Here is a 23,079-nt window from a genome sequence, read left to right on the forward strand (position 1 = left end):
ATTAAGATATTAAAGGTTATAAAGGTCCCTATAAGTATTATTATAAATATAATATAATTAAAAAGAATATAATTCATATTTTATTTAATTTAAATTATTTAATTTTATATTTTTAAATAGATTTTTATATTAATTAATATTTTAATTTTTTTTCTTGATAAGAGGTAATATTATTAAATATAATTATATATAAAAAATTAATTCTAGTTAAGAAAATATTATTAAAGCCTTATTAAAGCCTTATATCTTAGGATTACTTAATCTCGGACCCCTAAGGCAATTTAAGGAGAGGTAAGACAATAGATAATACCTTTTTTAGCTTGACCTTACTTCCTGCTAAATATATCCCACTATGTAGCTAAGCGTACCAAAGCGAGATCCGAGCAAACTCCTAGGCTGACGAGAACGTCATACTCCTCCAGCCTGAGTTGCTCTCCTTTTCTAACCACGATGCCCAGACTGGCACCCCGCCAAAGTAGAACAAAACATTTTCTGCCTTTCCATGTATATTCGCACCGACGAACCAGGCTCGAGATGCTCTGGCCGATTTCCCGATCAAGGTGCCGTCGAATACGTCGGACACATGGTCACACCATACGTCCACGGCTTCCTGTGATACTTCGATCTTGACGAGCCTCCTCTCCTCCATAAAACGAACTGTCTTGCCAATCCATTTAACCTCAATATCCAAGACCACGGGCATATTGCCAAAGGGTATATGGGGCCCGCAGACAGTAAACATATTTGGAAACCCACTGATGAGCACTCCAGCATACGTCTCTAGCCTCTTGTCCCATAGATCTTTGAGGGACTTGCCTTGCCTTCCCCTGACGTCCATCTCACTCAGTGCACCCGTAGCAGCGTCATATCCCAGAGCGAAAATGATCATGTCGAACTCCTGTTCCAATCCAGAGCTTACGTGGATCCCCTTTTCGTACAGCTCGATAGAGTCATTACTTATGTCGATAAGCCTGACGTTGGAACGATTGTACGCTTCGTAATAGAAGTGGCCACAGGGAGGGCGCTTAGAGCCGAACGGATGCTTCGGGCAGAGCTTCTCGGCCGTCTCCTGATCCTTGACGATAGCGCGGATCTTCTGACGAACGTACTCGGAGGCAATCTGGTTGGATTCGTGATCCGTGGTAATATCTTCCAGAGTCTCAAACTGGAAATGAAAGCCACCAGACTCCCATCCAACGTCTAGGAGCTGATGTAGATGAGCGGCATCTGAAAAGTCCTTGGCGTTCTTTCCAGACTTCTGCATGGCCAGACCGGCAGAGTGCGAGTTGGCGATCTTCCAAATGGCATCGTAGCTCGTCTTGATGGCGTCGGCCTCGTACTCGTCGATGACATAGTTTCGCCCCGGGAGAACAAAGTTGGGCGTGCGCTGGAAGACGACCAGCTCCTTAGCTACAGGAGCAATCTTTGGGATAATCTGAACACCAGTGGCACCAGTCCCGATAACAGCGATGCGCTTGCCCCTGAAGTCAACCTTCCTCTTGGGCCAGTTTGATGCCTGGTACCACTCGCCGGCGTACGAGTCCAGCCCGGCAAAGGGTAGCTTCTTTGCCACCGAGAGGGGGCCTGTAGCAGGGATGAAGTAGCGGCAAGTCGTCGAGACCCCATCTGCATCTGTGACTGACCAGATGTTGTTGCTATCACTGTAGTACGCGGTTTTGATGCGAGTGCCAAACTGAATGTTTTTGCGAAGATCGAATCGGTCTGCATTGCGTCAGTAAGTCAAGTCCCACTTCAAAGACGGGGATAAGATAAACCTGTGACACGGCCCAGAAACTGCTGGACCTCTTCCTGTGAAGGATAGCGTTCGCCGTAGGACCACTCGTCCTTCAGCTCCGGCATGAAATTCATGGTGTAAACCCATGCTTCGCTATCAGTCCGGGCACCAGGGTAGCGGTTCCAGTGCCATACGCCGCCTACATCGGTTCCGGCCTCAAAACACTTGGCCCTGAGGCCGAGCTGCTTGAGCTCCCACAGAGTCCGGATGCCGCTGAAGCCTGCACCGACAATGATTGCATCGTAGTCGGCTTGATTGCAGGATCCCATCTTGGCAGTAGGTTTTTAAAGGGTCTGAGATGCGAATCTTGGTCTTGAAGTCGCAACAGGCTGAGAGACGGTGAAGTTTCGAGTTGGTGAGGTTTGCGAGGTTCCGTCTATCTAGCATTTTATGGTGGTTGCTCTACCATTGGCATATCCGACGATGGTGTTTCCCACTGCTCTAGACACCGGAAACCACCGGCCGAGACAGCCGACACCTTGAGAATCCCAGCACGATGGACGGACAGGCGAAGTAGGCCTCGGCTACAGCGCCGCAGGGGCAGACAGACGGCTCCATCGGATCAGACCTGGGGTAGAGCTTGGCTCGGATTTAGACCACAGCCCCTGGGTCCGGGGTCTAGTCCGTCAAGGAGGTCATTGAGGTGTTCGGCGTTTGCCGAAGAGTGTCGGAGTGGATCTGCCGACTAACTACTGTGCAGGAACTGGCGTAGCGCAACATCCGATACCCCAGGATAGTTGGCTGGGGGCCGGCAAAGTGCGGTCCACGTCCAGGCTCTTCTAGTCTTTCCCTTCCCCCCTTCCCCGCTGAGATCATAGACTGCACTTCCCCATGGGGAAGTGACTGGGCCTGAGCTAGGGCGTCCACAGCGGGCAGATCTCGTACAAGGGAGCGGTGGGGTGGCAGCGCAGCCTATGATAACTTGGCCTTGCTGCCTTGGCAGTAAGGCATGAATGCAAATCGCGCCGACGCAGACATGTTCCCCGCCCTCGCCATACGGGCTGCAAATGTGCTCTCGATGAAACCCACATCTGACGTCTGCTTCTGCTGTAGAACTCCAGAATCACCCTGACGCTTCATTTCTCTCGAGTCTTGTCCTCCCAGGCACGTCACGTCAATGGTGGAACGACCAAAGGCGACTTCGAGGACAGGAGGGTTCCAGCGCGCCACTGTTGCCTGTCAGAACTGCCGCCTGCGCAAGGTCAAGGTATTGCGCCCCGCATCTTGAATCCGTTATGCAGCATTCTCAAAGCTTCCCTTATCCAGTGCGATGCGCAGTCAGCGCCGTCAAAAGATGGATGTGGCCCTTGTCGACGGACCGGGCAACAGTGCCTGCTGGACCCTTTGTCAGACCGAAGAAGGTTCGTTTATGGTCCTCGAGCTGCGATCCCAGCTGATCACACCTTGGTAGATCCGTTAGTCACAAGCTGGTGAACAAGCTGCAGCAGCGCATAGAGGCTTTGGAGAGTCTCAATCAAAGGCCGGCCGGCCAGCTGAGCTCGGAGCCCGGTCAAGAAGAAGCTGCTCCCTTTCCACCGTCTGACCGGACCGTGCCGATGCCCTGTACGCCCACGTATGTTCTCCTGGTTCGCCGCTCTCCGGGTGGCCCGTTGCTGACCTTTCCCAAGCGCCGCGCAGTCAGCAGACGAGGCCGATTCTGCGCTTCTCGGAGGTGATCAAGGCCTCGCTGTGGTCTTTCCAGACGAAGCGTGCGGACGAGACCAACCCCAGCCTCCGCCCCCCGCAGTGCCACTCAGCGAGAGGCCATCTCACGAGGCCGCTGACAGATCACCGAGCTTCTACGGGGCCACCTCTCACCCTCACGTTGTCTCGCCCCAGGAGAAGCCATACGCAGCCTCCCAGGATGCCGACGCCGACGCCAACGCTGTAGCCATTGACCTTGACCTAGATTCGCCCCACCTGCGAGACAACCTCCTGCAGTCCTTCTTCAAGTACCAGACTCTGTGGGTTGAAATTGTCGACAGGACAACCTTTGCGGCTCATAAGGCAGCTGGTGCCAGCTCTCGGTGGCACTCTGGGTTTCTTGAGAATGCCATGCTCGCGGCCGGAACTCGACTGAGCACCTCCAAGTCTGTGCGTGCCTTGGGGCCAAAGTACCTTGAGCGGGCCAAGCAGGAGGCGTTGAAAGCAATGTGTGAGCCAACGCCGGCTGGGCTTCAAGGCTTCTTGCTCCTGAGTGAGTACGAGGTCACCCAGGGCAACGATCGTGCCGGTTGGATGTTCTGTGGTGAGTATGCCACGAAAGTTCCTTGTCACAATCCCTCCGTTGACCATGATAGGCATGGCTTGTCGGATGCTCTCCGATCTTGGTCTCCATGAGCACGTGGGCGTCAACGGTACCTCTAGCGAAGCTCATGAGCAGAGTAACGAAGGTCACCTCCTCTACGCACTCTTGTCAGCCTGCATAGTCTATGAAGGCGTATGGACGCTGTATCTCGGCAGGCCAAGCTCCATCTCAAGGTCGGTTATGGACGCTGTTGCCTCGCGCTGCAGAGCACGTAGGGTTGGAGACTCGCCATGGCTGAACGCGTGGGTTGGCCTCTGCATGTCCATGGCTGAGATATCCGAAGTTCTCAACGCTCGTCATGTCAGCGACTCGGAGAGGGCATCTTCGCTGCGTGCGCTCTTCATACAGACGGAAGAATGGTACCAGAGTCTACCTCCCGAGCTTGCTTACAACGAGGATCGTCTGATGGACATGGACCTGGCCGGATACGGCTTGCACACGCAGTACTGCAAGGTGCAGATACTCGTACGCCGAGAACTGGCCACCCTAAACAATCCTAGGAAGCGGCGGCACTCTCAATGCGAAAGTGGCAGAGGCCGTCAGACGCCATCCGATGGCTCCAGCTCCGATATCTACCGGTATGCACTCCGCACAGCTCGCCTGATTGTGACATATAGAGAAGCATTCGGCATGGAGAAAATACCTTCCATAATGCTCGACAATGCCGTGGTCGCGGCGACTGTCATGACCGAGCATCTGAGTAGAGCCGACAGCATCGACGGACTGCAGCACCAGACCAGCTGGCTCCGCCAACTGGTGAAGAGCATGGAGCTGGTGTACCCGCACTTTCCGGTCGTAGGGCGTATGCTCGACTATATCAAGCAAATCTGCGGAAGCGGCCCGCTGTGTGACATGTTCCCTCACGCAAATCAAGACTACATAGATGGTTCAACTCGCGATCTAGTAGCTCCCCGTCAGTATGTTGATGACAGTGCAAGGCTAGGAAAAGCCCAAGACAGGTTTTCAGCGTCCGGAACTGGCCTTGACGGCTTCCTAGAAAACCTCGACTGGGATATGCCGTTGGACATCTTCTCCGGTGGATTTGGCGACTCTGTTTTACACCACCACACCACACAAGAGCTTTTCCTTTCCAATACAGCGCCAGTCATTCCCTGAGGCGGATACGATGCCCTTCAGATTTCCAGAATGTAGGACGGCCCGTGAGTTCCGCTATTCAATACCAAAGCTTGTTGAAGTCACTAGGGAGGGGAGCAACGAACGGGGGGGGGATATCACACTTGTGTTTCATTGCCCAGGGAGAGGCCGAGAAACCAGCAACACTAGCAAATGGCGTAGTTTTTGACATCAAATTTCAGCATCCCAAAAAACCCAATACTCCTATACATCGTGTGCCTGCACGCGGCTTCCGAAGCCTTTCGTGCCGTACCGTAGCATCTCTTGAGATTAGCACCCTCTTCAATCGCCAATGTTCCCCTCTTACCCATCTGAACTGCACGAGACCTGGCCTGTCCATACGCGCCACACTAAAGGCCCAGACTTACCCGAGATGCAGTCCTGCAGCGGCCCCAGGTCAGTTGATTCGGCTTGCAGTCAGATGGTACTGTACTGGTGCAGAAACTTTGGCCTGGAGTCCGCCCCATGTCCTTTAGTCTACTCACACATGATGGAACACAGAAACGTCTTAGTAGGGAGGCGGAACGAATCAGTCAAATTGTTTACACAACTTAGTGCTCCCTATCTTCCCAGATCTACAGATACACTTGGAGCAGAAGCTTGCTAGGCCATGATAATTCTGCAGCTAGGCGCCTTGCCATTGTCGAATATGCAACCAAACTATCCCACCTACCGTTAATTCGAGGCGCTTGAGAAGCACGTCTTTGCCATGAGACCCTCTCTCCAGTACCAAACCGCCGACATGGTGGCACCAGGGCCAACAAGGAGACTGCCCGCGGCGATCAAGGCAGACGCCTTCCCGACATCTACTGTGGTCCGGCCAACCCGCCTCAGATCCCACACCGACATGCACAGCCACACGTACGTGGCGATGTGGAAACCCCAGAAGTCCGCCAGGAAGAGAGAACTGAGTCCTTGGGCTAGTTCTTTTGGCTGGGTGGAGAAGTCGGGCCAGAACACCGATGACAGAGTGAGTTCGTCCGAGAGCATAATCTTGGCGAAGCAGTAAACGTGCAGGGAAAGCCCGAGAACACCAGTGACAATGTAGAGCCTTTTGAGATGTGCAAGGTCCGGGAATACCTGGTTGGCCTTCTTGGGCGCCCGAGAGATGTTGTTTCTTCTGGCGTGCAAGAACCCAGCCATGTTGCAGAGCAGAGGGACAAGCATAGGAGAGACCTGCCAAAGAACCTCGAAGTTCTGAATCATGTTCGCGTCACCCCAAGGAATGGTCATGAGAACAGTGGGAAGTACGTATCCGGTTATGACGGCCCAAGGGAGTGATACGGCGAACTGAACTGGGACCTCACGGTTGAGGGGCCACCAGTAAGTCTCAGGCTCCGATATGAAGGTGTAGACAGCGTAGTAGATGGGCATGAAGATTCCGACACCGGCCCATTGCACAAAAAGGAGCCAGACGGTGATGCTGGGGGCGTGTGAGACAATCTGGCCAACGGGGAAGTGCTCTTAAGGGAGACTTACAGTGATACGGGCGTCAATGCGTTTCGCTTGCGGAATGCTTCAGCTGACCATATCGCAATAGGCTGGGCGAGCATCCCCAGAAAGTACATTTGGAGCATCCCAAACGCCGGGGCCCAATTCTTGAGACCCGGCGTGAACACTGCGGCCAAGAATACGAGATAGTCTTCGACAGGCCTAATGCCGAAATATGTGCGCTTGAGGGGGAAACTTGGGTCGTCCGAGAAGGTTCCGGTCTTGACGATCGTCTCGAGATGCTCCCCGAGACCCCAGTTAGCCGACCATCTCCACATACCAAGGTGCACGAGCCCCGCGATGAGCAAGTAGAAACAAACAAAGCACCACTTCGCCTTGCCTCTGGGTGCTGGGGCGCTAAGAAGCTCGTCTTTGTAAGGTATGAGTCTCTGGGCGGGCATCGGCTTGGGGTCGTCGAGCTTCTCGGCAAGAGGCATGTTACGAGAGAAATTGAAAGTGACATCCTCGACGTCGGTCATGGGCAACAGGTAGAAGGCGATCAGCTCGTGCAGGGGTGTATCAAGCAGCTCAGTCCGCTGTTGCTCGTGGGAATGCTCCTTGAGCCTCCGTGTTCTCGCCTGACGAATTTTCTGGGTCGTGGCAAACCCCTTTTCAATCTGCTCCAAGGGAGGATTGGCACCTCCAGACTTTGCCAGCGCCTTGCGGAGGTTATTTACAAGCGTGGCTGCGGACTCGATGCATGCGTTGCCGCCATGACCCGCGATGGGATGGAACTAGGAGCTGTCAGCACATGTGGCCTGCCTGAGCGCTGTGTGCCGTACCTTGTGTGCGGCATCGCCGATGGTGATTATGCGCTTGAAGTGCCACTGTCTAAAGACGTACTCTTGCAGGGGGACCAGAACCGACGAGATCTTGTTGTCCAAGACATCCTTGAACTTCAGGCTGGGAGTAATGTCGTCGTTTTCCGCCCGCTTGAGCACCCTGGCCTCGTCTTCCTTGGTGTATGTCGGGATGTCGTCGCCGTAAGCTCGCTGCGGTAGCTTGAAGAAGTAGAACCAGTAGACTCGACCTTTGGGCCCTCCGTTGACGATGTAGGATTCATGCTTCTTGAAAACAGAGTTGGAAGCGCCGGGCTCGATGCCGTTGCAGGGGTTAGAGATCCCAAAGACGCACCCGTAATCGCAAGGGACAGCTTGGGCAAATCAGCGTTGGCAGGCAGAACAGAGGCAGCTTCCAGACTTACAAGTATGCTCGTCGGATGGAATCCATCCAGGTGACATCTCGTTGGCAATCCTCCACATTTCTCCTCTCACAGTGCTGTGAATTCCATCCGCCCCGACGAGGATATGCCCTTCAAAAGACGAGCCGTCAGACGTCTTGACAACTACTCCATCGTCGCTTGTGTGAACCTTGTCAACGCGCTTATTGACAAGGACCTTTGTCTTGTCCTTGATGTTATCGTACAGTACCTGGAGCACCACCTGACGATCAAGGAACGTGATGGGATAGCCATGCCTGGGACAGCATTAGGACTTGTGCCCTCCTCCCGGAGTCACGGGTCAACATACCTTTCGTGCATAGAGTGATTCATGCCTCGGAACTCGCAGATGACCTTTCCCGTCTGGTCCCTAAAGTGGAATGAATCCAAAGGAGGGCAGAGGTCTAAGATCTTGTCAAAAATTCCTAGCTGGTCCAGGATTCTGTTTCCGTGTGGTAATAGGCCGATGCTTGCACCCACCTGGGGTGCAATGTCTGACCAAGCTTCGAGCACGACAAAGTCAATGCCGTAAAGCTGCAGCATGTTGGCCATGGTAAGGCCGGTGATGCTGCCACCGGCGATGATGACTTTGAATTCACTTTTGGATGCCATTGGTAGATGATGATTGTGACCGAAGAGATGTACACCATCGAATAGAACGGGAAAGCAAGGTCATTAATAAAAGCCCTGTCGGATGCTCCCTACCCCGTAGCCTGACATTTAGTCGTGAATCTGGGGAACCATGCACCGCGGAGGTCGGTTCGGTTGCCGCCGCGAGGGTATACAGGACACGCTCATCCATACAGGCGGTAGCTGGTATCCTTCCCAGCATCCGATCAGAGCTGCAAGGGTCTGGCCGTTTCGTGCGCCGGGAAAATGCACAGTTGCAAATCCGAGGACACCTTCGGAGAACCGGCCCGGATGAATATGCGCCATGATGATTGTTTCCGAAGGGACGAAAGACGGCCTTGCATCACGTCCACTCACCGTATAGCAACCGCTGACCACACCTAATGTGATCAGACATGTCGGACCGTGAACTGGAGAGGTTGGTTTATCCGACAGTGGGAATCCAAGGCCGTGACTGACCTAGCCCCGAGATAAAGGTCAGATACGCAGAGTATAAACAAAACACTATTACCACCCTAGGCGAAGCGTTGGGTCCCATCTCCAGAAACAAAATACGCCGTCGCATTTTTCCTCGATAAAGAAAAGATTGAGACGGTTTCATAAAGGTGCGTCGTGGCGACTCCTCGACGCCACAACCGATATCACATCTCCTCCAATGGAAGGGTTCCAGACAAAGACGCTCGTTACGCAGCGGTCACTGAAGTATACATACTATGTATCAACACACGGCACAGTTACGACTCAGACTCCTGCTTTGTTCTTCATTCACGGCTTTCCTGACTCAGCTCATCTCTGGTCGGGCGTGGTTGCCCATCTCTGTGGCCTCCCAAATAAGATGATTATCCCCGACTGCTTGGGCTACGCCGGCACGGACAAGCCGGACGACACACGACTGTACGCGTACAAAGATCAGGCCAATGACCTTGCGGAGATTCTCAAGAAGGAGGGGGCCCACTGCTCTATCATCATCGGCCACGACTGGGGCAGTGTACTGGCTCAGCGCACTTATCTTTACCATCCCACACTGTTCAGCGGCGTGGTTCTCCTCAATACTGGTTACATGATCCCTTCAGAACAGCCGTTCGATCTCGACATGGTTAACGCAGCCACTGAGAAGCAGCTGGGGTACCCGCAGTTCTCGTACTGGGAGTTCCTGACTGCGCCGGACAGTGCCGAGATCATAGACGACAACCTGGAGAGGATGTGGCAGGTACTGCATGGGGACGTCAGAGACTGGATGAAGAAGTTGTTTTGCGTTCCAAATGCCATGCGCGAGTTCTTAACGGGTGACGAGGAGGTGCCGCTGAAGCCATATGCCGCGCAGGCGAGATGGAAAAACAATTTCCTGCAGCAGTTCAAGAAGGACGGATTCGCCTCATCGCTGCAAATGTACAAGGCCACCATGACAAACGTACAAGCGGCTTCTGATTCCACAATTCCGAAAGAGAAACTAAGAATCGGCGTCCCACTGTTGTTTGCCATCTGTTCGCAGGATGCCGTGTGCGTTCCGGACATGATGATACCGGCGAAGGAATCTGGTCTGGTGCCTTACCTGAAAGAGGTTGTGATCGACTGTGCCCACTGGTCGCCGATGGAGAAGCCAGACGAGATTGGTCAATGTATTTATGACTTTATTAAGGATATTAAGAGTAGTCGTGACCGTTATTAGCATGCGGGACACTAAATGCAGAAACACCACCAGGTCTAAGGATGCGGATCACATCTTTTATAATAATGGTTAGAGATCAGAGCGTCTAGGGAGTAGGAGATGGAGGCTTGCCACTTAGGACTGCTGCCGGGTCAGGAATGATATGCATGGCGAAATTGACAATTACATGACTGAATGAATGCTCTGGAAGGCCCGAGTTCTTGTTTGATCAGACGATCAATACTTGTAACCGTCGTCAGAGAACTTACTTGAGCGTCGCTGATGGCCGCGTCAACGTTGATCCTATTTGACGGAAGGATTGGCTGATGACTGGAATGAGATCAGGCGTCGCAAATTCTCTCAAGTAATGGTCACCAGATGAGATGGATCTTTCGGAAAGTTTTGTCTTGATCGGACACTTGTTCGGAGACAAATAGAAGACCTGGCTTGGTGTATCCTGTTGGCTTCTATACCGCATGGTGCTTTAGGAATCGATGGATGAGCATATTTTGAGCAGTCCAGATGGGGACAACAGGGTATAGCCCCGCGTTACGTTACTAACAGATGCTTGAGTCATTGGCTGTGATTAGACTCTTATCTGTTCGTACCATACTGCTAAATAAGCTGAGAGAACACCAAGAAGTTCACTCAGCTTTATCCATAGGACCAGATTATGTATCTGTCTTTATTGCACCGCTGACTATCTGAGAACCTGGAAGACTTTCAGCAAATAACGAATAACCGATATACCCTCGAAGATCTACTCTAGTAAGTTCTTAACCTAACCTGGCTCTTTGGTTGAATTCATGAAGACTCTGCCAATAGTATAGCAAGGTACATCGTTCTTCAGTCGACGAAATGGTTACTCCGGAAGGCAAATTGGGTTGTATTTAATACTACACAAAACGAAGTTAAGAGGCACTTTCCGTACAAGAATGACCAAGTGTCAACTAAGAAACTCTCAAAGACGTGTCACTTGTAACAAAGAGACACCACTGAAACTGTGGAACCGAGAAATGCAGAACTGCCATGCTGATATCATTCTCGAATAGAGTCATCGATAACCAGAATTCTTGAATCAAGGCCTTGAACCTGGAACTCCATCAAGAACATCGGTAATAGCCGCTACCTCAAACTTGAACCGCCCGTAGAAGATATAGTATACAATACCAAACAGGGCCCAGCCGGTCATAACAACGATGGAATAATTCATGCTTTGGGGAATGACTGGCATCGAACTAGGGAAAACACTGAAGATGATGACAACAGTAATCCAGATCAGGCTGATGACGTTTGCCACAGGACCAAGGATAGGGCCCAGTTTGAAAGGGCCGTAATCATTGGAACCGATGATACGGCCTCTAGCCCACAACATCTGGATGATAGGGAGAGCATAGCTTGAGTACATGCCGATGATAGCCATAGATAGGATGGCGTTGAAAGCTGTGGTATTGCCAAGGTAGATGAAACCAAGCAACATCTGAAGCACGGTGACTAGTACAACAGCGTGAACGGGGATTTGAAGACTCTTGTTGACTTTGCTGAGGTGCCTGTCGAAAGGAGTAGACCTGTCACGAGCAAAAGCCCACAGCGTTCGGGAGGTGGATGTGACACCTGCAACCGAGGCTGCGATGGCGATTGATATAATGACAACAGACATGACAGTGGCTCCGGCTCGGCTCTTGGTTACGTCGAGGAAGATTTGCATGAATGGGAAGCCTGTGGGTGTTTGTAGGAGCGACTCGAGAGGACCGGTCGAAAAGAGTAGGACGATGGCGTAGATGAGACCCATAAGTCCGTTGACGGAGACACTGCCGACCATAGCAAGGGGGACGTTTCGGCTCGCATTAGGCATTTCCTCTGCCAAGTGACATGCTGCGTCGTAACTGATTGAGGTTGAGTAGTTAGAGACGGTTCAATGTTTGAAACTTGAGCTTTATGACAAAACTTACCCAAGATAGGGATACACAGCACTCAAGAGTCCAACGAGCCAAGAAACTCCATCGTTAGACCAGCCACTTGAGTTTGTGAACTCGGTAAAGACAAAGGAGGCTGAGTTCTTGGGGGCCATGACGCCCAAGACGATAAGAATCGAGACGAAACCTGCTACATGAAGGATACCTGGGAAGAGTCAGCATCGCATACCCCCAAGTCAGAGGTTCACACAAACCCGAGATGGTGTTGGTTGTAGGGAGTAGCCGATGGCCCCAGATGTTCATGACCAACGCATAGGTGAGGATAGCCCAGTAAAAGAGCATACCCTGCCAGCGCTGAGGGATATAAGAGTCAGAGTTTACGATGATCAGAGACTGGGTCTGCAGGCCAGCTGCAAAGGCGGCAGAGGAAGTCAAGACGATTTGACCTCCAATAGAGATCCATCCTGTCATATAAGCCAAGGGGGATCGGATCGATAGCGGAGAGAGGGCTGCGACCCAGTGGTACTGGCCTAGAAAGGAGGGTTATGTGAGTTTCGCCCAGGTCAGTGAAAGGCTGGTCAAACTCACCACCAGCAGTGGGATAAATCGAGGCGATTTCTCCCAAGGAGCAGGCAATGCAGATGGTGGAAAACGTGGATAGAAGCCTATGTGTACCGCGTTAAAGGGGTTACTCTGAGTTTTTCCAAGGCAACTTACAGGTTGTAAAACAGACAGGGCGCTCCTCCACTAATCAGGGCCGTAGCAATGACAGTCGACAACGCTTCCCAGGTTGCCATAAGGCAGACGCAGAGAGCACCAAGAGCAAACAGGGAGTATGATCTCTCGAGCTCCTGCTGGTGGCCCATCTGGGCCAGGCGAAGAGCGTCATCATCCTGAGGATGCTTCGAGACCGAGTTTGTTCGGGTCCGAGTCGCGGTGATACCGTCTTTCTCCATGATTGCGGTATTGGCGTGAAGCCTGATGATGAAAGATCACTATCTGCCTACCTATGGACAAGGCTATGTTTTGTACTGTAGCCAAACGTGTCGGAATCGGAACCCTCGCCTCCTGAGATTGCGGGGTAGATTGCGTGTTACCACATCGAGGCTGGCATTATCTGGGACAAGAGATAGCCGGCTAGGCCATGCCGTTTGGTGCATGGGTGGCATTGCTGATAAGACATTCCCACGCGCACACAAAAGTCGCTTATCTAGGAATTCATGACCTATGTTTCCGAGCGCCTTATCAATCACTCGTCGCACCAAGCGCAAAACAGTGCTGATCTACTGCATGCCATCCTCTATGGTAGAGCTTACAGGGGGCATAGTTGACCTAGAGGTCGTTTTTAGTGACACGAGAGCCTGGAGACGCTCCCCAGATCGCGGGCGGTTCGGAAACGAGCCCGAGAATCCTCAAAATCTGGGGAAAGCTGGTCATATGTCCCTCAATCTGCATGACTCGATCTCTTCCCCGCAGATCGTTAAAGGCTAAGGCTGGAGGCGAGGAACGGCAATTGGCAACGAGATGATTGGCTCGAGCGTACCCTTCACTGCAGAGTATCATACAACGGTCGGGCAATATTCCAATGTTCTACCCAGGGGGCTCGGAATTGAAGGGTTTGATTCCGAGCGTTTTGGCCCATGCGGCCACGATGGACGTTCGGACCCAGGTAATTCGCTATCAACGGACATTCGGACTTTGCAAGGGTCCCCTAGTGAGTTTTTGACCCCGGATCCGATTCATGGTCTTACCATAAGTGGTTTAAATGGTCGGCATTAAGTAGTCTAGAGTTCAGCGAGGTCATCCAAGCGTGGGCGGCTGAGTCGTCGAAGAAAATTTTGTGACACTGAATGTAATACTTATCATGACTACGTGGATATATTGCGTTGCACTCATGTTTGAGCTTCATCAAATGCCGCAAAGATAGCATTTATCCAATGACCTCGTATTCACTATCTTTTCGAGGTTTGTCAGTAAAGGTAGTGGGATGTGGGATACCGGTGAACTCCACTGAGTTGAGTTTTCCTGGGTCACCATGTGGCGACGGACTTACAAATCGGTCCTTGATAGCTTGCTAGTTCGTCGGGGGTCAAAGATATTGATCAAGGAGATTTCAGTTGAGTAGAATGGAATTAGTCAATAGGCTTTTGATCTCCAACCCGAGCAGTATGAACAATCCGCTGTTTGCTGTTGCTGATGTCTAGTGAATCATAGACTAGCCTCTTCCTCGTCAGACCGCTAGAATGTTGCCAGAGGCACATAATGTCGGAAGAATTTTCGCTGAGTACATTGGGAACCAATCGTGTGTTCTTGGTAGCACTGTGAATGGCGACAACAACTTAAAATTAGGCGTTGGGGTCGAGCATGAGGAAAGACATAGTAGCGGCTCTTCATGAGAGGCGAGGTATGAGCGTCATAGCGAGTGGTATAGACCATCATGATAGGTCGTGGTATAGAATTAGCCTATGAATACTTTTACAATACAACGGAATCGGGTGGTTAGAAAGCCAGTCGGACTCTGGGTAATGGCATGGCTAACAGGGGCCTCCAAGGATGAAGAGCCGTATTCATATGGGGAACTTTGTGTTTTGCACATTCAATATTCGTTCTGCTGTGCTCATTCTGTATTTAAAATTTTCTTGAAAGACTATTCGATGTCTCCTCGCCACTACTTCAACAAGCGAGATGTTCTCGACAATCTCTATGGGTTCCATCAACAGTACACGCTCTCTTCGTACACAAGACTTGAACAACAACGCTCTAATCATTCTCAAACCAAATACACAAAGTTTTACAACTTGTTCTCTTTGCAGCAAGCATCTGCATACCTAGAGCCCAAATCCTTGTTCGAGGGAACATCAAGCGCAGGGTTCGCAGTAAAGAAGTCGGCGGGAGTAAGCGAGACCTGCAAGATCTCAACAGGCCTAGAATGACAAACTTGTTAGAAACAAGTTCTTCAATGAGGGTATTCCGGGGGGTTAATGACTCACATGACAGGCCAGTCCTCGACACGGGGGTTATGCGTCAGGCCAAAGCAACTCCACAAGACGACATCCTCGTTCAGCACATCGTCGTCTCGCGCAGCAGCATCTGCAACACCACCAATCTCATCCTTGCTCAGCAAAGTATACCGACCACCAGCATACAGCTCGTCGTCCTTGTGCTTGGTAACCCAGAGATGATGCTTGGCGAACAAAGCACGTCGAGCTTGAGTGCTTCGAGGGTCTGCGAGTAGCTTTTGTGTGGCGGGTGTGATGACCTTGTAGGCAATAGGCTTGCCCGAAACAGGGTTGAGCTTGTTCGTGTTCTGAATCTTAAAGACCCGGTTGTTCAAAGGCTCAACATCGTATCCTCCCGACTTGGCGATAGGGACCTGGCGGACTTCGTAGAGGTTGCCCTGGGGGTTGGAATAAGGGTTCATCGCCACTGGTAGACTCTCTTCCTGGACGACGGTATTGCGGCTGCCGTCGATGGCAGGGTCGATTCTGACACAGAACACATGCTGATGGTTCTGAGCCAACGCTCCGGGGTTAACGACATTGCCCCAAGGCGCAGTTTTGCCCTCGTCAATGTTGACGACCGAAACAATGCCGGTTGCGCGGGCCTCCACCATGATTCCAGCAGCTTGGTCCAGCTTGAAGTTGAAGATATATTCGTAGTTGGCAAGGGTGATGATGAACTGGATAACCAGTTCTCGGCGGCGAGTAACGACAGCTCGACCGGTTCGCCAGTTGGTATGCTTCCAATTGATGCCATTATCTTGCTCATGAAGACAGATGACATTCTTAGTGACCTGGGGCTTACCCTCGTGATCAACAAGTACACCATCAAAGTACTAGAACACGTAAGTCTTGGTTCAACGCTGTTTAGGGAAATCAACTTACCTTGATGACACCCAAGCAATCGCAGCCCAGAGTCAAGTTGTTCACAGCGTTGCCGAGACCTCCGTCGCCAAAGTCAAAGGCCTGCTTTCGGTGGTAAGGGTTTCGCGGATCAGCGTAGGGGACAGTCTATCGATTGAGTTAGCCTGGATTATCCAAGACCATCCACATTCTCGCTTCTCTAGACTTACCATATCGCTGATGCTGAGACGGTACAGAACGCTTCGGCCGTCATATCGCAGATCATGGAGAACAGCACCCTCACGAGGGTTGAACGAAACGCGGAATTGCCACTTCTGCCATCGAATGAGATTTCCGTCGTCAATCTTGAAGCTAGGTCCGTAGGGCTGAACCACGGTGAGAGGCTTCAAGTCTTGTCTCGTGCCACCGGGGAGAAGTTCCGGCACGTATTCGCTGTCTGTGCAATGATCGACGATACCAGCATAGTTCGATCGTTCTGTCAGAGAATCACCTCCACCACCTGTAGCAGGGGTCTCAATGCGAACAACCTCGAGGTTGTGGATGTTGACCACAGGGATGATGGGCAATGGGTAGGCATAAAAGTTGGAGTCGGGGTTTCCACTTCTTTGAGCGAACATCAGTGCTTGGAATAGCCGGTCGTCTCCATCTCTGGGATCGGGAGCACCAAATGGCCAAGGCTCGATGACGAGTTCGAATCCAGCTGGGAGCTTCAAGTCGGCGACCTTTGCTTGGACTTCTGCGTTCTCTGTGACGCACTTGACCAATTGGTCAAACTCCCACCTGAAACAGAGTCAGCAAGAAAATAGTAAAAGAAGGGGTAATAGCTAGACTGACACTGAGAGACTAGCTTGGCTCTTGGCGTCGATGACCTTCTTCTCAGTGATGTTGGCTGCCCTAAGATCGACAACCGTCTCGTGGTATTGAGGCACACGCGAGTTTCCAATCACATCGTACCAAGCCTGGGCCAATCGCGCCGGTCGCTGCGAAGATGCAGTGAGCTTTCCAGAATGCTCGAGCTCCAGGTAAGCTTCAACCTCGGCCTTGGGAGGCTCGAGGAGGAAAATGACGCGGAAGTTGAGGAGCGTGTCCGGGTGAGCCTGGCGAATCACATCTCGTGCCAAGGCCGTCTCCTCGAGACTCAATTGAGACAGGGGATGTGGGATGCGAGCCATTGTGGGCGAATGGACAATGGATTGTGATGATGCACGGTCGATTGGATTGTTGATTGAGTTGTATTGTTGTGGCGTGATGGGAGAATAAGTACCTTCTTATGCGGAATCCTATTCCGATGATTCCCTGATACCGATTCCTGAGCTTCACCACTGTACTACGAAGTCTTCTCCACTTACTGACAAGTTCCTCTGAAAATGTGTCGGACTTTCAGATGTCCGCGTTGACGGACCTTCGGACTTTCGGACTGTTCTGTCACGACTCAGCAACATGTCTTTGCCCAAAAGCAGCTAGACTCGGACTTACCCCTATCGTTAAGCTTGTGGAGTGCTGCACGTACCCTTGATCCTGGCGTGATAGATTGCGTTGCTGAATGTGGTAGATTCATGAGATTCATGTCAGCTTATCATGATTCGATTGCTCCAGACTCTCACGACTCGTAAAGAGATCTCATGCAGGTTCAGACTCTGGCCCCGGCCTCCGCGGAGTCGAGAAAACCACGCGAGATCTCACGCTCGCCTATCGTGTCACTATCTTCTTCCCCGGCATTCGGTACATCGACTCGTGGTCAATTAACCCTTACAACCGCAGGATTCGGGCAGCGGTCATGTTAAGCTTTCTCATCCGTTATCGCGGTGGCAAGGGTTATGGCATCATCGCCGGCCAGGTTCTGCTCGGCTCGTTTTCATAGGCGGGCCCTCAACAAGTCGCTATCATGATCACTCTCTACGGAGTACATGGCAGCCACAACGTCAGCAACAGCTTCGACAGCAGCGTCTCCGGCGTTATCTAGGTTCAGGCCCTCTTAGAGACTCCGACTGATAACCTCATGTTCCCATCCATCGCGACGCTGGCCATGATTGTGGACTCGGATCCGCTTGGACCACCAGCACAACAGGGAAGAGAACATGGCTACCCTAGATCACAACGCGACGGGAGGATAGGAACAGATGAACTGCGAATTAAGGTTATTTATGAATACGTACTTAGGTGAGGCTTCTTCCGTTTCATTGTTGATAGGTTCGTGCTTCATATGGGCTTGTTGTAGCGGGTTAACCATCATGGGACCCTGGCCAGATAAACGATCTTATTTGACCTTTGAGTCACAATCTGAGGATGAAGGCAATCTGTCACATAACATGATACCAAGTATAGAATTGACACTCTTATGAGCGGCTGGATTATATTAAATTACCAAGGAATGTCAAGAATTGTAAGTTATATCATGCGAATCCCTCAACCCTGGTTGGATCCATCATCCTTGCCATTTACATCACAACTCTTACGTATGGACAATTGCTGCTTCTCGGATACAAGCCATCGCTTAGTCCACTGTTCAGAGCAGGTTTGCGGCAACCAAGATAGCAACCCACGCCGAAAGAGCTGGAGAAACGAATCGGCTGGCTGCGCCCGTTACAACAACAGGCGACTCCTCAGTCGCGGTGGGCTCCGGTACGGTGACCAGCGTAGTTGGGCTTGGGACGGCAGCCTGTGACTCGCTTCCAGGGGGGTACGAGGGCTCCTCGACTCCCTCGGGGCAGTGCCAGTGATCACCGTGCGCGACACACTCGGTGGCTTCAGCCTCATCACCAGAGCCAGACTGCTCTTGTCCTGGAGGGTAAGCAGGCTCTTCGACTCCCTCAGGGCAATGCCAGTGGTCGCCATGTGCGACACACTCCGTAGAAGCACCATCGCCTGTGTGCTCACCACCAGAGGTAGATTGGCTGCTTGACTCTTCTCCCGGGGGGAAGCTGGTTCTTCAACTCCCTCCGGGCAATGCCAGTGGTCGCCGTGAGCTACACACTCAGTAGAAGCACCATCGCCAGAGCCGGGCTCATGACCTGGCTCTTCTCCGGGGGCGTAAGAAGGTTCTTCAACTCCTTCAGGGCAGTGCCAGTGATCTCCATGTGCAGTACATTCTGTGGCTCCAGCATCACCACTATGGCCACCATCGCCGCCGGATTCATTACCTGGTTCTTCTCCTGGGGCATAAGGGGGCTCCTCAACCCCTTCAGGACAATGCCAGTGGTCGCCGTGGGCGACGCACTCAGTAGAAGAGCCATCGCCGGAGCCATCACCAGAGTCGGCCTCCTTACCAGGCTCTTCCCCTGGAGCGTAGGGTGGTTCTTCAACTCCTTCGGGGCAGTGCCAGTGATCGCCATGAGCCACACACTCAGTACCCTCGGCATCGCCACCAGCGTGGTTATCGCCAGAGCCGGACTGGTTGCCTGGTTCTTCTCCCGGAGCGTAAGGGGGCTCTTCGACTCCCTCGGGACAATGCCAGTGGTCACCATGAGCAACACACTCACCGGCGGCACCATCACCGCTGCCAGAGTGACCGCTTGAGTTATCACCATCACCACCAGGCTCTTGTCCTGGGGGGTAAGGAGGCTCCTCAACGCCTTCGGGGCAGTGCCAGTGGTCTCCGTGAGCAACGCACTCTCCCGAGTCTTGGCCTCCGTCGTGTCCGCCGTCACCACCATCTCCGTTACCAGAGCCTTGACCAGGAGGGAAGGGGGGCTCCTCGACTCCATCAGGACAGTGCCAATGATCACCATGAGCGACACACTCCCCAGAATCTTCGCCACCGTCGTGTCCACCATCATCGCTACCGTTTCCGTTGTCAGAACCTTGGCCGGGAGGGAAAGGAGGCTCCTCGACTCCATCGGGGCAGTGCCAGTGGTCTCCGTGAGCAACGCACTCTCCTGGGTCTTGGCCGCCATTGTGCCCATCATCATCACCATCTCCATTGTCGGAGCCTTGACTAGGAGGGAAGGGGGGCTCTTCAACACCTGGTGGGCAGTGCCAGTGGTCGTCATGAGCTGTACACTCGGTGCTGCCTGTAGGGGACGGGTTCGTACCGCTGGTGGGTTTGGCGGGTGGGTTGGTAGGCTCCTCCACACCGGGAGGACAATGCCAGTGGTCACCGTGGGGAGTGCACCCGTTGTTACCACCCGTAGGAGAAGGCTTTGTGCTAGACTCCTGAGGGGGCGGTGTTGTGGGTTCCTCTACACCCGGAGGACAATGCCAATGGTCGCCATGGGGGGAGCAAGTTCCTGTTGGCTTATCCTTGCCCGTCGTGGCAGTCGACTTAGATGTGATGACAGGTGGGGGTGTTGTAGGTTCTTCGACACCAGGAGGGCAGTGCCAATGGTCACCATGAGGGGAACATGTACCAGTGGGCTGGTCCTTGCCTGTGGTCTTGGTTGTCTTGGATGTAATGACGGGAGGAGGAGCCGTAGGCTCTTCAACGCCAGGAGGACAGTGCCAGTGGTCGCCGTGAGGAGAGCAGGTTCCTGTGGGCTCATCCTTACCCGTAGTCACAGTTGACTTGGAAGTGATGATGGAAGGAGGAGCCGTAGGCTCCTCAACCCCAGGGGGGCAATGCCAGTGATCTCCGTGGGGGGAACAAGTTCCTGTAGGTTCATCCTTGCCTGTGGTCACAGTTGACTTGGACGTGATGATCGGGGGAGGTGTGGTGGGCTCCTCCACACCCGGGGGACAATGCCAGTGGTCACCATGAGGAGAGCAGGTTCCCGTGGGCTCTTTTGGCGTAGTTGTAGTTCCCTGTGAGGGAGGCGTAGTTGGCTCTTCAACTCCTGGAGGGCAGTGCCAGTGGTCGCCATGTGGAGAACAGGTTCCCGTAGGCTCCTTTGGGGTAGTTGTAGTCTCCTGCGGGGGAGGTGTTGTTGGTTGTTCAACTCCAGGAGGACAATGCCAGTGATCACCGTGAGGAGAGCAAGTTCCGGTAGGTTCTTGAGCGGGAGGCGTCGTAGGCTCTTCGACCCCAGGGGGGCAGTGCCAGTGGTCACCGTGTGGGGAGCAGGTTCCTGTAGGCTCCTGCTGAGGAGGTGTAGTTGGCTCTTCAACTCCTGGGGGACAATGCCAGTGATCTCCATGTGGGGAACAGGTTGCTGATGGGCCATCGGTGGTTCGAGTGACGCAGGTCGTCCGTGTGGATGCCTTGGTGGTGATATCGTATCCCTCGGACGACAAGGCGTTGGAATCGTAGAACAAGGTGTTGGTCACGGTTATGACACCGGTGCTTCGAGTGTACGTTCCCTCTGAGGAATACCAGAGAACAGAGTAACCTGAGAAGACGGCACCCGAGGTTGAGTACTTTGGGTTCATGTACCGAAGGAAGGTTCTGGAGTCCTCCAGGTTCGTCTTGAGAGTTACCAATTGAGGAACTGGGGTGGTGGTAGGGCTGATCTGGGTCAGTATCTGATACTGGCATCATAGCAGGGCCATTGGAAGCACAAAAAGTACTCCAAGCCAACGCAGTACTTACAAGCAAGTTGTTGTTGGGGCAGCGGTGATAGTCGGCTGTGGTTGCGCAGTAGTTGTAGGATCAGCTTGCCCAGGAGGTGTGGTGGGCGGCTGTACACCAGGAGGACAATGCCAATGATCATCGTGAGGGGTGCATGCCTCTTCGGCCTGGGGGCGTGGTCGTGCGGAAGCATTCCATGCCTGAGAAAGGCAAGTAGCCAGGAAGAACTTGACTAGATGCATCTTGACATGCATGCTTTTGCACGCGAGTTGTTGCAACAGAGGGAACCTTGCTGGCCCAGTGAAAGCGCCGTGCGTGCGTTTTCCTGGTGCAGGTTGGAGAGAAAGACCTCGTTAAGTTGACAAGTAGAGGCTGCTGAGGAAGGGGAGGAAATCGTAGAATGAGCGGGAAGTAGAGCAACTTATATTTCCAAGCTGTTCGTGTTCACAACGGACTGATGGTGCTCATGTTTGGAGAAACAAAAACTCCATCACCAACATCACACAGTCATCGCGATATTGTTCCTGGTCAGAAGACCGAGCTGAATCCCTTGATGGTTTCTTGGCGCGGGATGTCGCCCACGCAGTACCTTGCTGGTCAAGCCACGACCCTGATTATCGCGACGAGAGAGGGGATTCAGGGTCTCGATTGGTCGTGTTGTTAACTCACAAAGGTCAGAACCAGAGATAGTGCATCTTCCCCTCTCTTGCCAGACGGACTTGGACGAGCTCGATACTGTTCGTGGTTCTGCTGCTCGCATCAAGTTGCATTTGGACACGCCGACGGTCCGATCATGGTTCAACCCCTTGAGTACAAATAGAAGAGAATAATCCTGCAAAGTAATGGAAAGAAACAACCAAGCCTCATCCAAAACTCAAGTGGAATCACCTTTCTCTCCTCTCTTCTTAACGAAATCTCAAGATGAAGACCACCTTCCTTGCCCTCGTCAGCCTCTCCCTCTCGGCCGTCATGGCGCTCCCAGCCAACACCCTGGTTCGCCGCGACGATTGCCCCATTGAGTACCCGGAACTGTCTTGCAGCCAACACACTTACAACGGCGACGCAGAGTACTTCTGCTGCCCTTCCGTCTTCGGGGGTGATGTCTACGCGCTCTGCGGAGAGGAGTGCCACCTCATCGGTAGCACCCATGGATTTACTTGCCCCGATGCCGCCGATCAGGGCTGGCACTGTCACGCACACTAGGTGGAGTAAGACACAAACAAGGATTGCCAGTTGCCCGGACTGTCGGCTAACCTAATGACAAGGTCGACACCCAAGCGAAGAGAGAGCCCCACGAACACCCACTTCTCGTTGGTTGCCTTGTGACGACAAGGCCGACAAGGGATAAAAGGAAGAGGGGATTGAAAATTGCAATCTTTATTTCTGTTCATCTCATGATTGATGTCGCTCGTTTTACGTTTTATGAAGTACATACTTAGCCAGAGATCCAATGAATAAACTCGGTCCGGACTGACTCAACTGCCCCATACTCATAACCAGGTACCTGGATGTCGCAACTCCATTACAAGGACCAAGCCTCCGATTCATCCACCCGTCAAGGAACGGTCTAACTACCAAGACAGGCAGGTGCCTGGCCAAGCATGTTGGTGGGCTCATGGACATGAACTATCAGAA

At 52.6% G+C, this 23,079-nt stretch overlaps 8 protein-coding genes across 8 annotated transcripts; 3 read left to right on the plus strand and 5 right to left on the minus strand.

The window, feature by feature from the left end:
- Positions 1 to 391: 391 nt before the first annotated feature.
- MRS44_016146 (uncharacterized protein) lies at positions 392 to 2,064 on the minus strand (the record flags this gene model as incomplete). Its single annotated transcript, XM_046284375.2, has 2 exons — positions 392 to 1,722; positions 1,776 to 2,064. 2 exons carry the CDS (start codon positions 2,062 to 2,064, stop codon positions 392 to 394), a joined length of 1,620 nt encoding a protein of 539 aa, XP_046125210.2.
- Positions 2,065 to 2,912: 848 nt separating this feature from the next.
- Positions 2,913 to 5,219, plus strand: MRS44_016147 (uncharacterized protein; the record flags this gene model as incomplete). The annotated part of the gene is made up of 5 exons (XM_046277808.2): positions 2,913 to 3,002; positions 3,062 to 3,156; positions 3,207 to 3,368; positions 3,424 to 4,043; positions 4,096 to 5,219. The coding sequence occupies 5 exons, from the start codon at positions 2,913 to 2,915 to the stop codon at positions 5,217 to 5,219; spliced, it is 2,091 nt and encodes a 696-aa protein (XP_046125209.2).
- Positions 5,220 to 5,912: 693 nt separating this feature from the next.
- On the minus strand, positions 5,913 to 8,559 carry MRS44_016148 (uncharacterized protein; the record flags this gene model as incomplete). Its single annotated transcript, XM_046279083.2, has 5 exons — positions 5,913 to 6,660; positions 6,717 to 7,462; positions 7,511 to 7,881; positions 7,933 to 8,204; positions 8,258 to 8,559. The coding sequence occupies 5 exons, from the start codon at positions 8,557 to 8,559 to the stop codon at positions 5,913 to 5,915; spliced, it is 2,439 nt and encodes an 812-aa protein (XP_046125208.2).
- Positions 8,560 to 9,232: 673 nt separating this feature from the next.
- Positions 9,233 to 10,246, plus strand: MRS44_016149 (uncharacterized protein; the record flags this gene model as incomplete). The annotated part of the gene is made up of 1 exon (XM_046271716.2): positions 9,233 to 10,246. The coding sequence occupies one exon, from the start codon at positions 9,233 to 9,235 to the stop codon at positions 10,244 to 10,246; it is 1,014 nt and encodes a 337-aa protein (XP_046125207.2).
- A 1,057-nt stretch (positions 10,247 to 11,303) lies between these two features.
- On the minus strand, positions 11,304 to 13,097 carry MRS44_016150 (uncharacterized protein; the record flags this gene model as incomplete). Its single annotated transcript, XM_046272389.2, has 5 exons — positions 11,304 to 12,111; positions 12,178 to 12,346; positions 12,396 to 12,671; positions 12,730 to 12,806; positions 12,859 to 13,097. 5 exons carry the CDS (start codon positions 13,095 to 13,097, stop codon positions 11,304 to 11,306), a joined length of 1,569 nt encoding a protein of 522 aa, XP_046125206.2.
- A 1,835-nt stretch (positions 13,098 to 14,932) lies between these two features.
- On the minus strand, positions 14,933 to 17,176 carry MRS44_016151 (uncharacterized protein; the record flags this gene model as incomplete). Its single annotated transcript, XM_046280366.2, has 5 exons — positions 14,933 to 15,065; positions 15,132 to 15,976; positions 16,026 to 16,151; positions 16,214 to 16,784; positions 16,839 to 17,176. 5 exons carry the CDS (start codon positions 17,174 to 17,176, stop codon positions 14,933 to 14,935), a joined length of 2,013 nt encoding a protein of 670 aa, XP_046125205.2.
- A 1,334-nt stretch (positions 17,177 to 18,510) lies between these two features.
- MRS44_016152 (uncharacterized protein) lies at positions 18,511 to 21,686 on the minus strand (the record flags this gene model as incomplete). Its single annotated transcript, XM_065617909.1, has 3 exons — positions 18,511 to 18,925; positions 18,979 to 21,381; positions 21,466 to 21,686. The coding sequence occupies 3 exons, from the start codon at positions 21,684 to 21,686 to the stop codon at positions 18,511 to 18,513; spliced, it is 3,039 nt and encodes a 1,012-aa protein (XP_065473981.1).
- Positions 21,687 to 22,365: 679 nt separating this feature from the next.
- On the plus strand, positions 22,366 to 22,647 carry MRS44_016153 (uncharacterized protein; the record flags this gene model as incomplete). Its single annotated transcript, XM_046277807.2, has 1 exon — positions 22,366 to 22,647. One exon carries the CDS (start codon positions 22,366 to 22,368, stop codon positions 22,645 to 22,647), a length of 282 nt encoding a protein of 93 aa, XP_046125203.1.
- Positions 22,648 to 23,079: the final 432 nt, after the last annotated feature.

This window comes from Fusarium solani (assembly GCF_023522795.1).
Source record: "Fusarium solani strain SB1 chromosome Unknown bctg00000012, whole genome shotgun sequence".
NCBI lineage: Eukaryota > Fungi > Ascomycota > Sordariomycetes > Hypocreales > Nectriaceae > Fusarium > Fusarium solani.